The 19,920-nt window shown below is 37.0% G+C and overlaps 1 protein-coding gene across 6 annotated transcripts in view; it reads left to right on the top strand.

Moving 5' to 3' along the window:
- The window catches only part of LRBA (LPS responsive beige-like anchor protein), a 687,888-nt gene that overhangs the window by 636,515 nt on the left and 31,453 nt on the right, over positions 1-19,920 (top strand). For all 6 annotated transcript variants that reach the window (XM_057725704.1, XM_057725703.1, XM_057725702.1 and 3 more), the window contains 4 exons: positions 1,348-1,437; positions 5,867-6,044; positions 10,505-10,567; positions 15,523-15,678. In XM_057725704.1, the coding sequence (XP_057581687.1) occupies positions 1,348-1,437; positions 5,867-6,044; positions 10,505-10,567; positions 15,523-15,678 (487 nt within the window). The remainder of the gene's footprint in view (positions 1-1,347; positions 1,438-5,866; positions 6,045-10,504; positions 10,568-15,522; positions 15,679-19,920) is intronic.

Here is a 19,920-nt window from a genome sequence, read left to right as displayed (position 1 = left end):
CATTCCTTGAATTTATTGGACTGACTGCACCAAACTGTTATTCAACTATCCAGGTACATGCCCTGCTTTCTATGTTAGGACTGCTTTCTTCAAGGGCAGAAACATTGACACCTAATACTGCTGTGTACCTAGTTGATAATTATGAGTGAATGTACAAATGAATAAATTGCTATCATTGATTCTTCAAAGGTCATTGTAAAGCACTACTCATGATATCCTCATCAAACAAAAAAAGGAAATTAATATTGGATAATGATTATATTTCCCTATTTATGATTTATTAATTGCCTATAGTCCTGCAGAGCATATAAAAATTGAATACTCATTTTCTTAAGGATTAAAAGATAGCATGATAAACATATATTCCCTTACAAAGAGGTTTTCTTCATCCTTTTAGGCCAGAAGTTAAGAATACTGACTGTGTGTTCTGTGTTGAGATCATCTTTATGTATCTTTACTTCCTTCTCTCCCCTCACACATACTGTAGCATTTATTCATTCATCCAGTTTAGGGATCTAAGAGTAAAGAAGATAGATAAGGTCCTCGCTCTCATGGATCTTATATTTTAATGGGAGGAGACAGGCAAAAACAAATAAATAAAATCGTTACAGAAAGTGACTGCATCTGGCATTTAACAGTTTCCCTTGACGAGGTTGGGAAGTGAGCATCTCTGCTGAGTGGACGGGAAGAGCTGTGGTAGGGAGCGCACGGCAAAGGGCACAGGCACACATCTTTCAAAAAGGGCGCACACACATGTTTCTCATGTTTGCTCAGTCCCAGGGTTAACCATCTCATGCTTGGATGCAACATATGGCTTTTACTCTGCTGTTTAGCCACCTAGGTTCAAAGAGACTGTCAACAATAATGCTCTTCCTGTGGCAAAAGTAATGGCATCAGGCGACTTGCACAGGTGCTATGTTTCTTTCTTCTACTTCCCAGGATGATATGGGACCTAGAATCAAAGCAGCAACAGCTTTTCTCTATACCTGTGAAAGATTAGCTTTAGTCGTCAGGGATGAAGCAAGCAGGAAAAAAAAAAATGCAAGAAAACAGAGGTGAAGCCAAAAAGGACAATTTCTGATTGTAATAGCTGGTTTCTGTTTCCTATCACTGAGCAAGATGAGAAAGTTTTGCAGGGTTTTGTAGGAACAGCTTCCACGGTACTTACTGAAGAATGACCTCACCCTCAATTCCCTGCCAGGTGCTTAGCCCCACTGTGAAAACACGAGGTTGATTTCCAACATGAAACAAGCCGGAGTATGGAATGACATTTTCAGGTGACAGTTGTGGTTCTTTTGCCTGTAATTAGCACCTCTTAACCCTCAAACTTGCCCATGCCTTTTTCAGGCTGTTGAAGCTCAAATCCGAAGTTTTGGGCAGACGCCTTCTCAGCTACTCATAGAGCCCCATCCTCCCAGAGGTTCTGCCATGCAAGCGGTAAGTGCTGCCTGCACTCTCTCATTTCTTGCGTCTCTTTGAGACCTTGCTCACTTGACATTCATAGCAGTCTTTCGTTGTACTTGAGATTCTCTGCCACATCTGGGCCTGTTCTCCTTATGCACTGTTTGTGAACCTGCTAACAGCCAGCAAATATTGCATGTTCTCCTGGAGTCTTCGGGAAACAGATGTTGCTCCAGTGCTCTAGTATTTCATCAGGTTGTGCTCTGTGTTGCAGAATTAAAAGGTCCATAATCGTCTCATATCCTCACTTGAGGACAGAGTCTCCAGACATGGGGTGGGTAACTTTTCTGGTTTGATCCTATGAGTATCTAGATTAGTTTTCCTATTGTGTTTATTCTTTGCATCCCAATTTGTTTTTCAGTTTGGGAATGTTTAAAGTAATCCTAATACATAGAAAATGTTACTGAGAGTTAGGGACCTTGGAGGAAAAAATGATGACGATGATGATGTACCTTACACCCAAAGCTTAATGCATAAAACAGTGATTTATATTTCCTGTGATTCTGAGGGAGAGACAAGCATTTCTTCTTTTTCACCTTGGCTCCCTCACTCACTGCTGCGGCGGGTGCTGAGATGCCAGACCGCTCTTTCCACGTGGTCTTTCATCATCAAGCAAGCTTTTCAAGGCCACTTCCATGGGGGGAGCAGTGTTCCAGGAGAACCCTTCTGCACAACTTCTCGAAGCTTGCTTTTGAACTCACATGACGTCATTCATGCTGCATTCTATTGGTCAAAGCAAGTCAGAGGCCAGCTCAGAATCAGTAGTAGGGAAATAGCCTAGAACTGTAAAATATGTGGCTATTCCTCTTTTATGGTTCCTGAAATTTCAGGGGGAAAATTCTTTAATGATAAAGAAAATTCAGCATAGGAACAAATCCTGAATGGCATGACAAAAATAACTTTTTAAAAGTACAGGCTATAGGTATTATATTTTTTCTTGAATTGTCCCTCAGTAAAACAGGTTGCTCATTACTGTTTTAAATTAAGAATAGGGGATATTAAGTCTGTTTCCATAAATGTAATGAATAATTTAAAATAGATTGATTCCATGTTGTGGCTTAGAATGGTAGAATTTTGTTAGATGCCAAGAGGGCCAGGGATACAGATGTGGTCCTCTGTGCCTTTGAGTCTCTTTTTTCCTTTTTCTTCCCATCTTTCCTTCTTTGTGTCTTTTCCCCTTTTGTCCTCTTTGTCATCTTCCTTCTTCTTCCAAGTCTTTTTTTACTCTTCTTTCTCTGATTATATGAATTGATCATTATTATAAACTACAAGCATTTAAACAGTTATTTGCATCACCTTTTCCCCTCAGTGTTTTTAAGCAGGGGAAATCATACTTAAAAGCACCTAAAGGGTAGCTATAGTGAAAAGACTACACAAAAAGCGAACATTTGGCAAGAACAATGGAAGATAATGCCATAGAAATAGTAAGAATGATTTATGTTTGGGCTTTGAAATTAGTTTTAGTAATAGCTTGTCAATGAGACGCAGGCTGCTGCAGTGCTGGCTAATGGAAGCACCTCCATTGCTCCATTGACTTTCTACCTGGGTCACTGCACAGCCTTGGTCACTGGGGCCAAAAGGGAGTTCCTACTGCCAGCCTCTTTCCGTGGCAAACGGATCATTGGTTCACCGAGGCAGATCAGCTTTACTGTCCCGAGGGTGGGAGGCTGGGGAGGCACATGCTCTTTGGAGGCTGGGAGGCCACTTCCCCAGTATCGTTACCCTCTGAATCAAATACCTGAACTCCTTTGCAGACCTGTGCAGATTGTGCTTTTCCTCATATGCGTATGTGGGTGGGAAAGAAAGGTGTGTTAGAAAGAAACCAGAGTTGTCAACAAGCGCACACTTAATCTGGGAAAACCAAATGAAATCTGGCTAGCGACTTCCTACTTCTCGCAGAGGCACCCGGGATTGGATGAGGGCTTTTCCTGTTCCCCGTTTGACTGGTTGTCCCGCTCATCCATAGCTGTTACCGTCACTCTAGACTAGCCCAGTATGCTGGGCTGGGCTTTTTCTTATTTCTAGTGCTCCTTAGTCCATACTCACTAGGCACGGATGTGATGGCACTCCCCAGAGAGTTTCCTGCTACTTGCCTGCATTGGGAACTCTAGTCAGGATGAAATGTGCAGGAACAGCCTGAGAGACAGCTTATTGTAAGGATGCAGGGGACAGTTCTGGATATGGTGTCTGCGGCTTTCTATGGAAAAGAGCTTGTCCTTGCCATGTAGCTAAGAGTTGGCCCACTAGAGGCACTATGTAAACAAGACATTCTTCCTATACGTTAGAGATTTTTCTGTGTTTTTTTAAGAGCATAAACATTGGAATTATTCAATTTGAGCCTAATTGTATTTACAATATGAGCTGTTAAGCTCAGAAATATGTATCAACTTCCTTTCAGTGAGACTTCATGATGTATGTTATAGTCTGACTTTCTCAGAGTTTATAAATTGACTTTAGTAAATATTTTTTTTAAAAACCTACGCAATTGAAAAATAAGGCTTGGTGTTCTGAAATGACATTCGTTTCCTTTTCCCAGAACTTCATCAAAGCTAGCTTATAGGATATTTTGTTTGTATTTGGCTCATTGTTTCTCATTTTTACCCAGTTTCACAGAATTCCTTAAAACTGTGTGGTTCTTGGTATAGCAGAGATTACTTATTGATATCAGAGGTTTTAAAAATAAAAGACCCAAATGGTTATTAATTGTTTTTACTACCATTTCAGATGAGTTCCCCATCAGCCATTTCTCTCTCTCTCTCTCACACACACACACAATTGTAGCAGAAATTAAAGCCACCTCGTGCTGCGTTAAGTGCATGAGCCATAATATACACCAGGTGTAGTAATTAGCAGGCACACGAAGGCTGCCTATTTGTCTGGTTTTGCTGCTGTTGCTGTATCCCCCTGTGTTTTCACACCATCAGATAGTTGGATTTAATTGAGGCCACATCAGATGAGGCATTACTGACACCTTTAATTGAATGAGCATCCAGGGAGGATTAACTCATAATATTGATTGGCTTTTAGCCACTTGCTCAGAAGGGTGTCTGGGTAGCTTATTAGTTGCCTTTATTTACACCTTTATGCAAAGAGTGCAAATAGGAATTCTTAGTGCAATATGTTTTTCTAAGTACTCTTAATAACTTTTTTAAAAGCACTGATAATAAAAATGCAAATGTATTTAATTTTTTATTAGCAGTTCTGAATAAATACGTTTTAAATATATGTGCCTACACATTTACACATACCTGGTGTTTTGAAATATGGCAAGAGGAAAGCAGCCAGAAGCACTTCATCAAAGTGTTTCAATTCTGAATGATACTAATCAGCTATTAGAAAATAGAAATGGTAGAGGAGAATTGCTGAAAATGCACAGTGCAATTACTGTATGATAGCATACTACTACAAAGTATAAATAAAGCCAATAAATCAGAGTGGTGTTATATGTGTCTCGGATTATGACATACGGTTTGTAGGAATGTTCTAAATCCTTAGTAGTCTTCCCGATTTATTTTGTTGCTAGTTATGAGAACAGACAATGTTTTGTTTAGCATTTTCAGTTACTTTTTGCTTTTCAAAGGAGAAATCAGAAATCTTGGGCTTTAGTTTCTTTACCAAGAGGGAGGAGGAGCATCTAGCTAGGTATTTCTCTTTATCCTTAGCTACAGCAGAAAGCAGTGGTATTTGCATTATAATAGGGCAGTGTTTATGACTTGGTACACTATATAAATATATTGTTTTTACAAGTACATTTAATTATGCATTGCTTTGAAACACCTTTATAATTAAGTTTGTGTATTACATTCATAAATTATTTCTCTACTGTAATAATACATGCATGCTATACAACTGTTGTTTATAAATGTGTTTGTTAATTAATTATCTCTTTATTTAGTTGTCAAAATCTTCATGCTAACTCAACACAACTTTTGATGATCTTTGGAAATTACTTTGGCTTGCTTTTGTGCCTATTGCCTATTCTCATTCCTTTTTTTTTTTTTCCTTTCTCTCTTGTACTTGACACATAATAGCAACTGGAATAGTTTAACACAATCCCTAATACTTTGCCTATTTAGAATCTAAATCAAATCATTCTTTTAGTTCTTCATGGGAATGGGGTGGGGAAGGGACTTGATAAAATTTATGAATTTTTGAAGTGTTTCTGTTAATGTGTTTTACTTCAGTCACCTAGAAATTCAACTAATGACGTATTGACACATGAAAACCAAACAGATCCTAATTGCTGTTTCTATAAGCCTTTCTGCTCACTGTGCTCTCACTTGCAGCTTGAGTTAACATGGTCTTCCTCTTCTTTTCCTGCACCCTCTTTCTTGTCTTTCCTCGTCTTTTCCTTCTTGTATATTTGGATCTTGTCTTGCCCACTCAACAGTATCTCCTCCTGCAGAGCCCATTGATGTTCACAGACCAAGCTCAGCAGGATGTTATCATGGTTCTAAAGTTCCCCTCCAACTCCCCTGTCACTCACGTGGCAGCCAACACCCAGCCCGGGCTGGCAACTCCCGCTGTGATCACAGTCACTGCTCACAGGCTGTTTGCCGTGAACAAGTGGCACAACCTTCCGGGTAAGTTAAGAAATACCCTAATGAGGCATAGTAACTGCTGAACACTGTGTAAAGATATTGTAATATCCACCTAATATAGTACATCTCAACATTTAAGCTTTTTGGTTTTCAAGCATTAGTCTGAATCAAAATGTTTAATACTTTGAGAGGTTTCAAGTCCTCTCTGAGGAGTATAATACAGAAGTTAAAACATAAACTATTCTTTGGCATCTGGTGCTTTGTCTTTATTCCTTGGAGATAAGTATTATTTCTCATATAGTGATATTCTATATTGTGTCCATAAATAGTATGTATTTATTTATCAGATGTTCCTCTTTTTTTCCACTTATTCATTTGCTCAGTGAACACTTCTGATCATCTACTGTGTGCCCTTTTGTACATGGCATGGAAGTATTTGTTGTGGATGATAGAAAAAAGAACACTTAAATAATACAGCCAAAATATTACAAACCCATAAGTACATTCTGTTCTTTCATTAAGTGCTGAATAGTTAGGGTAGCTAACGGCAAGATAAAGAAATAACCATTAGAATCACAAACTGTTGAAATTTGAAGAGACAGGAGAGTTTTTCTAGTGCAGGCGCACGTTTTACCAGTGAAGATACTGAACCCCAGGGAGCGCGCCATGTGCAGTATCACATATGGCCAGTCAGTGGCAGAGCCAGGTTTGAACCCAAGTTTTCTGACTCAAATTTTATGACCACCCCTCTGTGATTTATTGCCTCTCATTAGAACAGGAATGTTGGGATCTGGATTTATTAGCACTGTTCCTTTTGGCCACTAGTTAGAAATTCTTCTTTTACAGAAGGAAAATCTTTTCAAGTCCTGGAGATTATAGGCTTTTTTTTCCCCAAGCCATTGTTTTAGGTAGGAAAATTTAAACGATAGATTTTAATAGTCTGTTAACGTGTTATTAAATCTGCAAAATGTGCATAAAGCACTACCCATTATAATACCTGAAATGGCTGCACAAATATAAATTCTTGAACAAGGGCCTCATGCCAGATTAAGTGTAAGAGCTTTTAGAATGGAGCAGAATTGAATTGACGTGCAAACAAAAACTTAAGTGCACTGTGTGCAGTAAGGTAACAAGGTACCCATCATGACGAATCTGTGTTTGGCATCAGAATTTGTTTAAATATAGCCATTTTCCTGGCCATTAGAAATGGAATGAATGGCGATATTTGATTAGAGAATAGATTTCATAAACAGAGAAGGTAAAAATCAAGGCAGGTATAATACCCCTGTTATTATAGTCCTTTTAGTCCCTTTTCTTCACGTGAACTTATCTTACAGAGGTGAATGTGTATGCAAATGACATACTTATATTTTGGGACTAAAGATTGTCGTTTGATTAACAAATGTGATTTATTTTGTTTGTTTCTCTAAATACCACTCACTGGAAGAAAAGCATGCTGATGTTATGTTCTGTCACGCACACCAGAGGATCTGCCTGCACTGCGCAGCTACCCTTAGAGCTTGGCAAAAGCACCCGTGTGTGTAGGGTCAGGGCCCCCACAGGTGATGCTTCCCCCAGGTGGCTGGCTGTGGCGGCTCTGAGAACTTCCTCAGCTTAAACAGAGTGATAGTACATGTGAGGAGAGGCAAACCTTTTCAGTGCTGGAAATCCCTAAGCACTCTCCACCCCTGTCTTTACTCTTAGCCGAGCAGTGAGCTAGCTCAGCAGGAACTCAACCGGCTCAACCAAGGGGCTGCTAGGTCTCCAGCTGATATTCAGTCCTTAGGCTCCCTCCCTCACACGGATGACTGAGCTCCTGACACCCCCCTTTGGAGCAAGCCCATTTCCCTGCCTAGAAGGCAGGCTCCCCTGAGTACTAGGTTGTTGGCTGCTCTTTTCCCTCCTCCCCACTTTTCTGTAGATCTGTAAGGTGATTGAGGGGCAGCGACCTTCTGCTGGAGTACCACATATGGTACATCCAACTGCTCTGAGCCCAAGCTCACTTTTCTGTAAGATAAGAGCTTGGGAGACTGCATATGTTTTGCCAGTTCTTTGCCTAGAATCCTCCCCAGTGAGCCTTCTTTGGATCTGTACCTTGTGTCACTGGTGGTTTTTGTCCCCATCCTCTGGCTTTCCAGTATGACGCAGCAACTCTTCAACAGACACATAGAATGATAACATATGGAAATACACAGGTGATTATCTTTCTACATTGTGATCTCCAGTTCTCAGTACACCTACATCTAAAAATGTGAAGCATCCATTTTTTAAAATCTATGCCTCATTTCAGGTATGTTTATGTACATAAATCTGATCTTTCATCCTATGTTGTGCTACCTTTACCTGTCAGTATGCCTTGATTTAAAACAAATGTCAAAACTTCCCAACAGTTTTTCTTCAATGAATATCAGATTCATGTTACACTTTTTTTTTTGTTTAGATTCTGGTTCTTTCCTGAGATTCCATGATTTCCATAGCTTGTTCATTAGATAGCGAGCTCCCGTCAATGTAGTGTCTGAGTCCTGATTTAGGAAAAAAAATCACCTTTATTCTTCCATCTCACTCAAAGGACCTTGCAGAGCCTCTGAAAAAAATAAAATAATGGCACCTAACATTTATAGAGTATTTTCTAGGTTCTAAATACTGTTTTAATCACTTCACATGTATTAACTCACTGAATCCACTCAACAACTTTAGGATGTAGGTTCTGTATTTAGGTTGAAATTGCCATTTTTATAGGTCAAAATGTCAGGTATTGGTGATTTCATGTGGTTCAACCTAACCCATCTAACCTATTTTACAGAGCAGGAAACTGAAACACTGAGACGAACTAACTTGCTCAAGGTCACACAGGCAGTTAGTGGCAGAACTGGGGTTTGAGGCATGACCAAAGATAGTTAACCTCCTAAATCTCTTTCACTGACAGTTTGGTTTTAATGTTTCTATGCTCCCAGATTATCAAAGATGTAGAGAAAACTCCTCATGGTGTTCGTGTTGATTGGCACTGGTACTGCTAGAAGTAAATGACACTGTTGGGGACATCACAGGCTCTGGTGCATTTCCCCTGATGATTCCCTGTCTGTGTCCTGTGATTCCTTCACTGGCAGAGCTAGTAATCAGCAAAGACAATACTTTCAGCAAAAGAGGGAGTCATATGGCTTCCTTTTTTCATCTACTTTATTGTCTTATACACACTCAACTATAATTTTTAGTGCTAATATTGTACTTACTCAGGTATTTTATCAGTATTAATGATCTTCCAGAAGATCATTGAAAAGTCCTTGAAAACTTGGTATTTACTAACAGGGCAAATGCTGACATAATAAATTCAAAATTAATCTAATGAACACCTTGGAATGTACCCTGTTTTTATTTTCAGCCCCTCAAGGACAGTCAGAAAGATTTCTTAAAATCTGATAATATTAATATCATCCTCATCTTAGTATCTGATGATATTAAGCAGAGCTCTAATACCAACCAAGCAGTAGTTTAAATGTTTATGAGTCTCTAAAAGGCAGATACTGACCAGAGTGAGTGGCTGAGTCATTGGAGGAAAATCATTTGGAAAAAGACCAAGAATTTAACTCTCAGAATTACAAAGCAGAAAAGATCTTCTATTCCATACCTTTCATTTTGGGGCTTCTGATTGCACAGCTAAGGTTGCCTAAGGCTGCACAGCTGGCCAGTGGCCACTCCTGCTTCTCACAGCACTTCCTCTCCTCTTCTACCTTTCACAGGGAAACAGCCTACAGAATCTCTTTTCAATCACAAAATAAGTACATCTGAATCTTTAGAACCATTTTGAGAATTAAACAAACTGTTCTTAATATGGGTTGATTTTTGTTACTCATTGACTTCTCAGAGTATTTTTAAATCGAAACCATGGAAATATTAAATATTAATAAAAAAAGTTTTTAAACCACAATCAAATCTTTAGGAAAACATTTCAGCCGAAAGCATTTAACTAAAACATTTATCTGCAGATAGCTTTCTTTATTTTTATTCAGACTTTCAGTTGATTGATTTTAAGTGATGGATGAAACATTAAATGTTCCTTGACTTAGAGCTTTCCCTTTCTCCATCATAAATTGACACTTTTGTGGCTCCTTTGTGCTGCAGCATTCAAAACTGCCTTTTTAAGAAGTAACAAAAAAATAGTATTTGCTATAGTCAGCAGATGGTTGTCACATTTTGTTTTCAGCACGCTTTACCACTTAATTTTGTTTTGTTGCAGCATCAGAGGTTGCCAGTCAAGCATCTGCTATAGCTTATGGCCTAGGACTGGAGCCACTGCTGATGGCACACGTTCAGAACAGCACTAATCTAAAATAAATGTTTAATAAGGTAGCCATGGAAGCACCTGGATTTTTTTGTTTAAATTTCACAAAACTGTATGAGAGATTTGGAGGTTGGAAACAATTCTACATATTTGATGTACACATTTTAATGTAGCTTAGTATATGAAAAATAATGCTTTCTTTTTTATCTTTTGTGAATTCCAGCTCATCAAGGTGCTGTACAAGACCAGCCATACCAGCTGCCAGTGGAAATCGATCCTCTCATAGGTCTGTCACTTCCTTCTCTCTTTGCGATTCATTAAGCTCTGTATGGTGGCCCTGAAGTGTAGATTACAGTTGTTTTTCACTTGCTGGTTGCTGGGAATGGAATTTTCCTGATAAACCATTTGCATGCAAATTGGAATGCAATGAGCTGTGGCTATGCTGGTATTTCATCAACTCCCCCTCGTTGGTTTGCCTAATTTGAACAGGCCTAGGACGCGTGTCACTGAAAATTAATATGGATGCTGTAATAATGTGTGATTGAGAATGCGCATGAAGTACTGTCAGGATAATATTGGATCTTTTCATCACTCAGACTTGTTGATGAGCAGGAGCGAGGCACGTTATGATGAATTGGTGCACCAGTAATGCGATGGAGCTCCTTTGCTAGGGAAATTTTCATAATAACAGTGGGGTTCTTAGCAGCACTGTGTTCAGAAAAATAAAACTGTAGTGCCAGGGTTTCATCATTAAAGGAGATCAATCCTTTCTTCCTGGACCCTCCGTTCAGTCTGAGGGGATTAATGTGCAATTGCAGAGCAGTTTCAAAGTTGAAATATATTGCCTAGCCAATGGCAGTGTTAACATATTTGTATTCATTTTCCTAGGGTCCTACAGCCCAATAAATTGCCATTGGAGGTTAAATTTGTTCAGGGATAAAAAAAAGAAAAAGGAGGAGACCAGAAAGAGCCATTAGGATGAAATGAGCATCTGCAGAAGACTTAGAATATTTAATTGCTGTTGTGCTTTTTGAGTAGATTAGTTGAAATCTCTAGTTTAGTATTTTTCACCCTGTAGTGGGGATTTCACATTGGCTTCACTAAGAATGTTAAGCCTTGGTATTGAAGATGCTACTCAATAACTTTTAGAATAAAAAACTTAATTGCCTAGCCGTAGTACACTACAAGCGTGGATATTTGGCTTGCAATTTTGTCAAATTTCCCTGACACAAATAAATTTGTTAGTTATTTTAAAGTTTTTAAATGAAGCATGAATAAACTGATTTGTTATTTTGAAACTCAAGGTGTTCCCTATGTGTATGTCACCTTTTTTTGGCCTCTTAACACCATTTGTTTTCAGTGGAGAGCTAAGTGGCCACCATTTGCAGATGAATCATATAACCTTAAGCTCAAACCTAAGTCTTTTATCATTTCCCCAGATTTAAGCAGAAATCTAAGAAGTAACTATCTATATGAAGGATAATTACTACACTGGTTCCTAAATCTTGTTTTGCTTTGAGTAGATATGATTGGCTGTATATTTTTTAAAAAAATTAAATGCTCACTTGGGTAAAGTTTTAAGAGTCAGGAAAATAATAAAACCCATTTGCAATGCCACTTAAAGCCTGATTTCTGAAGTATAGAATCATTGTTTTTCTTAAAATGTCACAATGAATATCCTATAGTATAAAGTCTAAATGAATTCAAAAATTGTAACCCTTTGGACAAGGCATGAGTGAACTTTTTTGGTAAAGGGCCAAATACTCAATATTTTAGGCTTTGTGGGCCATAAGGTCTCAGACACAACTACTTAACTCTGCTGTTATAGCACAAAAGCAGCCACAGACAATATATAAACAGTTGAGTATTGCTGTGTACCAATAAAACTTTATATACAAAGCCCTGGCACAAGCCAGATTTAGCCAGCAGACCATAGTTTTCTTCCTTGCTCTAGATCATTGGCCATCAGACTTTTTGCTTCTGTATCCCCTAAAAATAGTTGTTTAAAACTATGTACCTTCTCACACATTTTTAAGTTGACATCTGAAAGTTTAAATGTGACATCATTACAAGGTTAAATAGTTGCAAAGTTTATAATTTTTGGCATAGTGTGTAAAATTTTAAATATATCTGGTAGAATCTAAATATCAAAGTCACTTGATAGTCAACTGTTTTTAAAAACTTCATGAAAAAGCTTTTAACATTTGAAGATTTTATATATTCCTTTCTTATCTTGAATTTATGTTTTAATTCTACTTTCCCTACACAATTTTAACTTTAGAAAATTGATTACCCTATTAAACTTTCAGCAATAAAAATATGTATGTAAATTTAATTGTTGAAATTTCCTATGACCATAAGGCCCAGCTTAAAAACCTAATGTGCATTGTTATTACAAATATTATTAATACACACTTATTAAAATTATAAATTTTAATAAATATTACTAAATATATAAAGCATATTTATTAGAAACAGGAAATACAGCTTTAATGGAATGAATGAGGCTTTCCCTCCTTATTAGTTCATGTATTCATGGATAAACATTATTTGTTGCTGAATGAGACAGACTTTCTCAACAGTTCTATCCTAAGTTTTTGATTTTTTTATACATGGAAGCTCTGAGGAATGTTACTTACATCAGAAAATAGATGAGAAAGGAAAGAGTTTTGTTTTAACAATGCCATTCAAATCTTTAAACCCTTTCTGAGTTATGTGGCAAAATTCATAGAGTGATGTATTATTAAGAATTACTTTTATGGTCTATCATTAAATAATCATTTTAACAATCTATCGTTGAAACTTATTTTTAATGATCTATCAATTGACAGCATCATTAGATCCTCCTTCCATCTTATTGAAAGCAATGAATTGGAAACCACCTGCCCTGCAAAATGATTTGATACCTAGGCATTCACTTTCCAGCATCACATCAGTATTGTGAATTGTCCCTTTATTTGACTCTCAAGAGATTTTTTTACCCTGGGGTAAAGCACCATAGTAAGATTCTATCTAGTGGAACAAGAGCATGCAAAAGGGGAGGTAAGAAAGGAAAACTCACAGGAGAGTTCTCAGGCAAATCTGTTTCAGGCAAGGGAACATATGAAAGTTGAGGAACTAGAAATTGATTTCTTTAAAACCATCTGTGCCTGTGTATCCCATGGGAAATCTTATGCCCCCCCCCCCGCCACCAGGAGTATGCATGCCCCAGTTTGAAGACTGCTTATCTAGACAAATATACCTAATTTTCATCAAATAAAAATACTTTCAGTACTGAATCTTAGGAAGTTTACTAGAGAAAATAGAGAGAAAGGAAAGGCAGTTGTGAGACAGATTGTATTGATTGGATGGATGGATGGGGTATTGCAGTATTAAATTATAAGTAAGCATGTATTTGGAAAATAGTTCATCTGAATGCTGAAGGGGCATCAGCCTTTACCCATGGGTACTTTGTGGTCACTCAATTCAAAATTATGCACATGCCCAGATCTGTCAAATTAGGTCCTCCCAGGAAATCATGCCAAAAAGACCAGTGAAAGTTTATATCATAGAAGCAAAAGTCATATAAACACTGGCAAAAATGAACATTGTTACAGTTTTCATGTGGAATGAAGAACTGTAGTAACCAGTATAGAAAATACTACATATCTTGTTTGTAACTGTTAGGTTCTTGGAATTAAAAAACTAAATCATATCACACAGCTTCACTGCAGTGAGATGCTAATGTCTCTCCACAATATACTATGATACATAAAAGTTTTTTTCATCTGCCAGCAACTTTCCTTTGTGTGGAGGAGTGGGGGAGTGATTCCCAACTAGAATCCAGCCCTTTTTACTACCACTATCACTTTCTAGCCCATTTATCTCCCCAAAGTATATGAAGCCTATTATCAAACAGTTATCTGATCATCTCATACGGCTAAGTTGTATAGTCAGACACTAGCAGAGTTTTGCAGTATTTCACATGTATATGAATATGTTTGCTATGTTGTGTATGCCATGAGGGCAAAGGATATTTTATTCCTCTGTATCCCAGAACAGGACTGGAGAGTATTCTGAACACTTTTTTTCTTTCATATTGCTTTCTGAGCCTTCTGTTGAATTCGCCATATTAACTTAGTTATTATATGCAATGAATATAACATAGGTATAGTTCTATTTTTAATTTTTTATCACTAATGCATCTATAGTATCTTTTTCCAAAAAACTATGGTACGAAGAACATAATAATCAAATGCAGAAATTTATTTTGTTTGTTCTGATTTCTGGTACCATCAAGTTTCTTTAGCAGTATAGGAACCATAGTTTGTATTGGAAAGTTAGTGATGAAGTAACTCTTAGATCACTAACAACAAAGCTTTCTCTTTGGTGGGCTTCATCATGCCAAAAAAGGCATCTCAGTGAGAATTCCTTTGCCGAAAATGACATACTTGATAGTGTATTTCTAGGGGATTATCACTCTTCACATGTACATGATGTTGCCCTGCATCTGACCTTGTGCCTTGTGACAAACCCCATCACAGGTGCTCCGTAGCACCTTGAAAACTCACTGCCAGACTGTCTTGTTTTATTGCTTACGGAAGGAGTAAGAAAGTGGCAGTGTTCTGTGCTTTGACTTTTTCAGTTACAAGTATCTTTAATAAATAGTCATTCTACCCTTTCCTTACATGCAAGTGCAGCTGTAAACAGGGGAAGTGGGAGTTCACATCTAGTCAAATTAAAGACCCGTTAAAGCCAAAGTAGTACAAGATGCTGTAATATTTCAAATATATGACATTTAAATTCTAATATCTCTTCCTTGAGACAAAAAGTTAAAGGTAATAGATTGTCACAACATGAATCCATTCTCATGACGATAGATGTAATGAGATTGTCAGAAACACAAACCTAACTATGATGCAATCTGGAGATTCTAATCTAGTTTGGTCCTGCCCAAGAGCTAGATAGCATGTTCTGAGAATTGTATACTACGTATTTTAAAATTGTAGTGTGTTATTGTTTCTTTCCTCTAGGCAAAATTTCTTACTGAGCTGTTGAATTTGGCTACCCACATTCTTCCAACAATCGGATTGTGTTTTCCTGCTTGGTTTTTCAAATATTTTTATATTTAAAATTAAGGATCAACTATTCTTATCCTGGAATGTGTTGCCTCTCCTCCTCCAACCCCTAGTATGACAAACTATGGGATTTCTTTGAGCATGTGGGTTTAGTAGACTTTTTTTTCTTCCTCTGTTCTCACAGCCAGCAATACAGGAATGCACAGGAGGCAAATCACTGACCTTTTAGACCAAAGTATTCAAGTCCATTCCCAGTGCTTTGTCATCACTTCGGACAACCGCTACATTCTCCTCTGTGGCTTCTGGGATAAGAGTTTTCGAGTCTATTCTACAGACACAGGTAACGTCATCATTTCCTCATCAGTGAACTAAAGTTTATGACAAGTAGCGTTAAGAGGCTTAGAATGTTTTCTCATCTTCTCCCCTCTAAAAATTACAGAATTCTGAAATTTGTAAAATAAAGACAGTTTTCTCCTTTCAAGTAATAATCTACTCTATAGTCCATTATTGTTACCCTCAGAATGTTTTTAAGAGGCAGTTTTTGGTAGCTTTGTCTCCCAAGCTTCATACTTAAAAAACGAATGATTCATTTCTGAAAACATCCTGGTGTGTAAATACAGTACGCACGTGTATATGCACACCCTGATGCCAAGTGCACAGACTTGCAGGTGTATTTCTCCACTCTAGTGTTAGTTAGAGGTTATTTTTTCCCTATTGGAAATTCTCATTAAGTGTACTTCTTGGGAGCGTATATCTTGCCGCCACCCAATTTTGCATAGAATCTTGCTGAAAACTACACCATCACGAAGAAAAGTAGCTGACTACTGATTTTATGTGTGACAGGAGCTCTTGTTAAAATATAAAAGTTTGTCTATATATTCATTTGCAGGCATCTAAGAGACAAACCAAACTCAAATCAGTACTATTACAGGATATCCAGTCCAGTAAATGGTTGTATATTTTTGCATATAGGAAATTGAGGACTTTGAAAAATTTAATGGAGTCTCTTTAAAGTATTTTAGAAACTGTTAGAGGATGAAATAAACTTATAGTAAATGTGTAGTTGTAAATTCAAAATAATTAAAATTAGATATTAATGCATTAGAACTTGATAGATACTATGGAAGTAGATAGTCATCTAAAACAAGGATCTGCAAATAAATATCTTGATTGAATGTTGTGGAAATAGGAAATTTTTAAAAATTGAAATTTCTAGTTAATTAAATGTTTTGCAGCAAGTCATCTTTCAGTCATGTTAATAATCTCTATAAAATATATGAGTCCATTCTCCTGTTTAGTAAGTATAGGATATTAAAAAATTAATTCTTGATTATTCAGGGAGTTTGTCCTTGGTACATTTTGATGGTAGTAGTGTAACATAGCAATGAGAGAGTAGGGAAAACTAGTTGAATATGTACTGTGCATAGAATAAACCTGAGAAGTTGTTTTTAGGCATGGTCCTGCCTAATTTTTGTTTCATGGAATTGATAATCTAGTTTTCTTATAATTTCCCTCTTTATTCTGGAGGTAGGTCCAGAAAGGAAACATCATCATTCAAGTCTTTCTGATTACCTGGTCTTTTACTAGATGTTTAGGTCTATGAGATTGATTACTATTGAACCTAAAATTCCTCTGGAATTCTTTAAAAATGCAATAGGGATTGATAAGTTTTCCTAAATGAATTTATTATTATAATGAATTTTCTCTGATTTAATAATCAGATTTAAATTTTAACCTTTTCTTTCACTATTATGGTTATTGCAACCTTAGCATTATTTTACCTCAAACCGTGCTCTCTTATTGCACAAACTTTAAAATTTAAATTATTACATCCTCTCACAAGGTTTTCTTAAACATTCTTTTAGATTACGTATTGTTTTTTGTTTTTTTTTTTTAATATTTATTAATTTACTTGGTTACACCAGGTCTTAGTTGCGACAGGCAGGCTCCTTAGTTGTGGCATGCAAACTCTTAGCTGCAACATGTATGTGGGATCCAGCTCCCTGACCAGGGAGCGAACCCAGGGCCCCCTGCTTTGGGAGCGCAGAGTCTCAACCACTGGGCCACCAGGGAAATCCCAACATATTGTTTTTTATATGTTAAAAATTCTTTTTAATTTACATATAGTAAAATTTATTTTTTTGGTTTATACTTCTGTTAGTTTGGACATTGTATACAGTTATGTAACCACCACTACAGTCAGGGTGCAGAACAGCTGAAATCACGTGGAAATTCTCAGAGCTGCCCCTTTGTAGCAAGCTTCTTCCCTCACTTCAGCCTCCTTGGAACTGCTGATATAGTCTTGTCTTTTCTGAATCAGGGTGTGGTCGTTTTTCAGTGTTATGTTAGTTTCTACCGCTGATTTAGTCTTCATCCCTATAATTTTGCCTTTTCCAGAATGTCAGAAAATAGGATTATGTGTTATGTCAATCTTTGGTTTTGACAGTTGAGGCTTCTTGAGTTTGTTGACATTTCATGTCATTCTAAAAAGATGTTGAATATTAATGTTTGTAAAGTAAAGCTAACCTCACTTTTATATAATACTAATAATTAAGATAATTCTTACAGTCACACAGTTCGCTAGAATTTACAGAATTCCTTCTTTCTCATACATGGTATTGTGTCAGCCTCACAATACTTTTATGAGATTAGAACAGGCGTCCTTAGCCCCATTTTTCAGATGACAAAACCAGGGTTTAGAAAGGTTAAGTAACTTGCTGAAATCTGCATAGATATCGGTGCTAGAACTGGGCATTGGAGCCAGCTCTTCAGACTTCAGATGTGACATCTTTGTGAATATATCATGTAATCTCATACAGGTGTTACCTGTTTAAAAACTAGGTTCCTAGAGTGTCTGCCATGTTCCTTTACACTTGATAAAGTAGATGACTTTCCTTCCTCGTCTTTCCAAAAGGCTTCTACTTTATTATTTGTTAAAACGTGTATGTGTAAAACATTTTCATAAGAACTAGCCTCATTTTAAACTTCATTTCAGCAGGACTGACTTACCATGTACACTGAAAATATTTATACTTGAAGTTGTGAAAAAAATCTCAAATGATAGTTCTGATATCTTTCTTAGTATCTTGTATACAGACTCTGATGCTAGTTTTATTTTAAATTATGTAAATTTTAAATGTTTGTGCTTTTATGACAATAGGAATATTAAATATTTTCTCCTAAGTTTGGCAGAGAAGCAGGGGAAAATTGTATGATCAATAATATATAATGGCAGAGCTATCACAAGTGTTGAATTCAATTATATTTTGGCACATAAGCCAAAAAAAAAAAAATCCTTCTCTTATTAGATTTGGCGGGGCAGGGAGGGAGGGGGTAGAGAGAAACACGGTTGTAACAGGAAATTCTTTAAACATAAATCATGTTTTCGGGACACAACCAGAACAGCAGAGGCAACAATAAAACCTTCCCTCGGCAGTGGGAATTATTTTCAGGCCACATTTTAGATTCAATGGTGCAGAGTCCTGAGCTTGAATTTTTTTTATTTGTAGCACAGCTGTCAAATAAAACATTAACTAGAAAATTTGTTCTGTCAAAAAAAGGATATTCTAGTGCTTGTGGTAATATTTGATATTAGTGTGTGGAGAGGTAGACTGGTATTAAAGGAAACAAAAAATAAAGGTTGAGGAACACTTATGAGATTATCAGAAAATAATTTACCAAAAAGAGCAGCAGGTATTTATATGCTGTGATTTATTTAGGAGGAGTGAACCTCAACCTCATAGCAATAACAAATATTGCTGAGGAAGGCTGCCAGAACAGGAAAAAGCAAACTGAAAAAAATAATGTTTTCCAGAGTTGAGCCCAAAGGATAAATTGTAGAGAATTAAGTTAATTTGTATTAAAATATGAAACTCTCTAGATGTAAATACTTAGATGTCGCTCCCTCATTTCGATCTTCCCCAATGCCCAGTCTAAGTGTGGTCTCTCTTGTTATTCTCGCTAATCCTGTCTCGTCTTTTCTTTTATAGCACTTATCACTATTCATAATTATATATCTGTTTGTGTTTATTTAATGAGGGCAGGAACCATGTCTGTTTACCACTATGTACAAATAAGAAGGTCTCATGCTTGGCACTTAGTGGGTTCTCAGTAAATATTCATTGAATGAAAACTAATTGTGATAACTTTAGGAGCAAAAAATTAAAATACTAGAAAATTTTAATTGAAAAAGAAACCACAGTGACTGAATATACATTTTCCTAACACTGGCATTGAAGACACAGAGTGATGGCTTAACTAATGAGAATTAACAAATGAGTCTTGAGAAATTCTGACACAGTTTTTAACCCATCCCGCTTTTACAGCTGAAACTTTCCACTTTGTTCTCACTAGTTCGAAATTAAGCAGGTTACCAAGCAAATAGCTGCTCTTTTGCAAGCCTCCTGGTGTACATAAAGCGTTTGGATTTCCTGTGCACCGTGGACCTCGAGTATCTAGTGGTAGTTGTTTTGCTTATCCTCACTCCTACAAACCACTAGATTCATGGGTATCAAATCTTAAATAGGCCTCCTCTAAATAACCTATTTAAATCACTTCTGTAGTTGACATGCTCTCAGCGTTT

Source organism: Hippopotamus amphibius, chromosome 3 (assembly GCF_030028045.1).
Source record: "Hippopotamus amphibius kiboko isolate mHipAmp2 chromosome 3, mHipAmp2.hap2, whole genome shotgun sequence".
Classification (NCBI taxonomy): domain Eukaryota; kingdom Metazoa; phylum Chordata; class Mammalia; order Artiodactyla; family Hippopotamidae; genus Hippopotamus; species Hippopotamus amphibius.
Note: the sequence above shows the minus strand (reverse complement) of the source record. Positions and strands in the feature narration are given on the sequence as shown.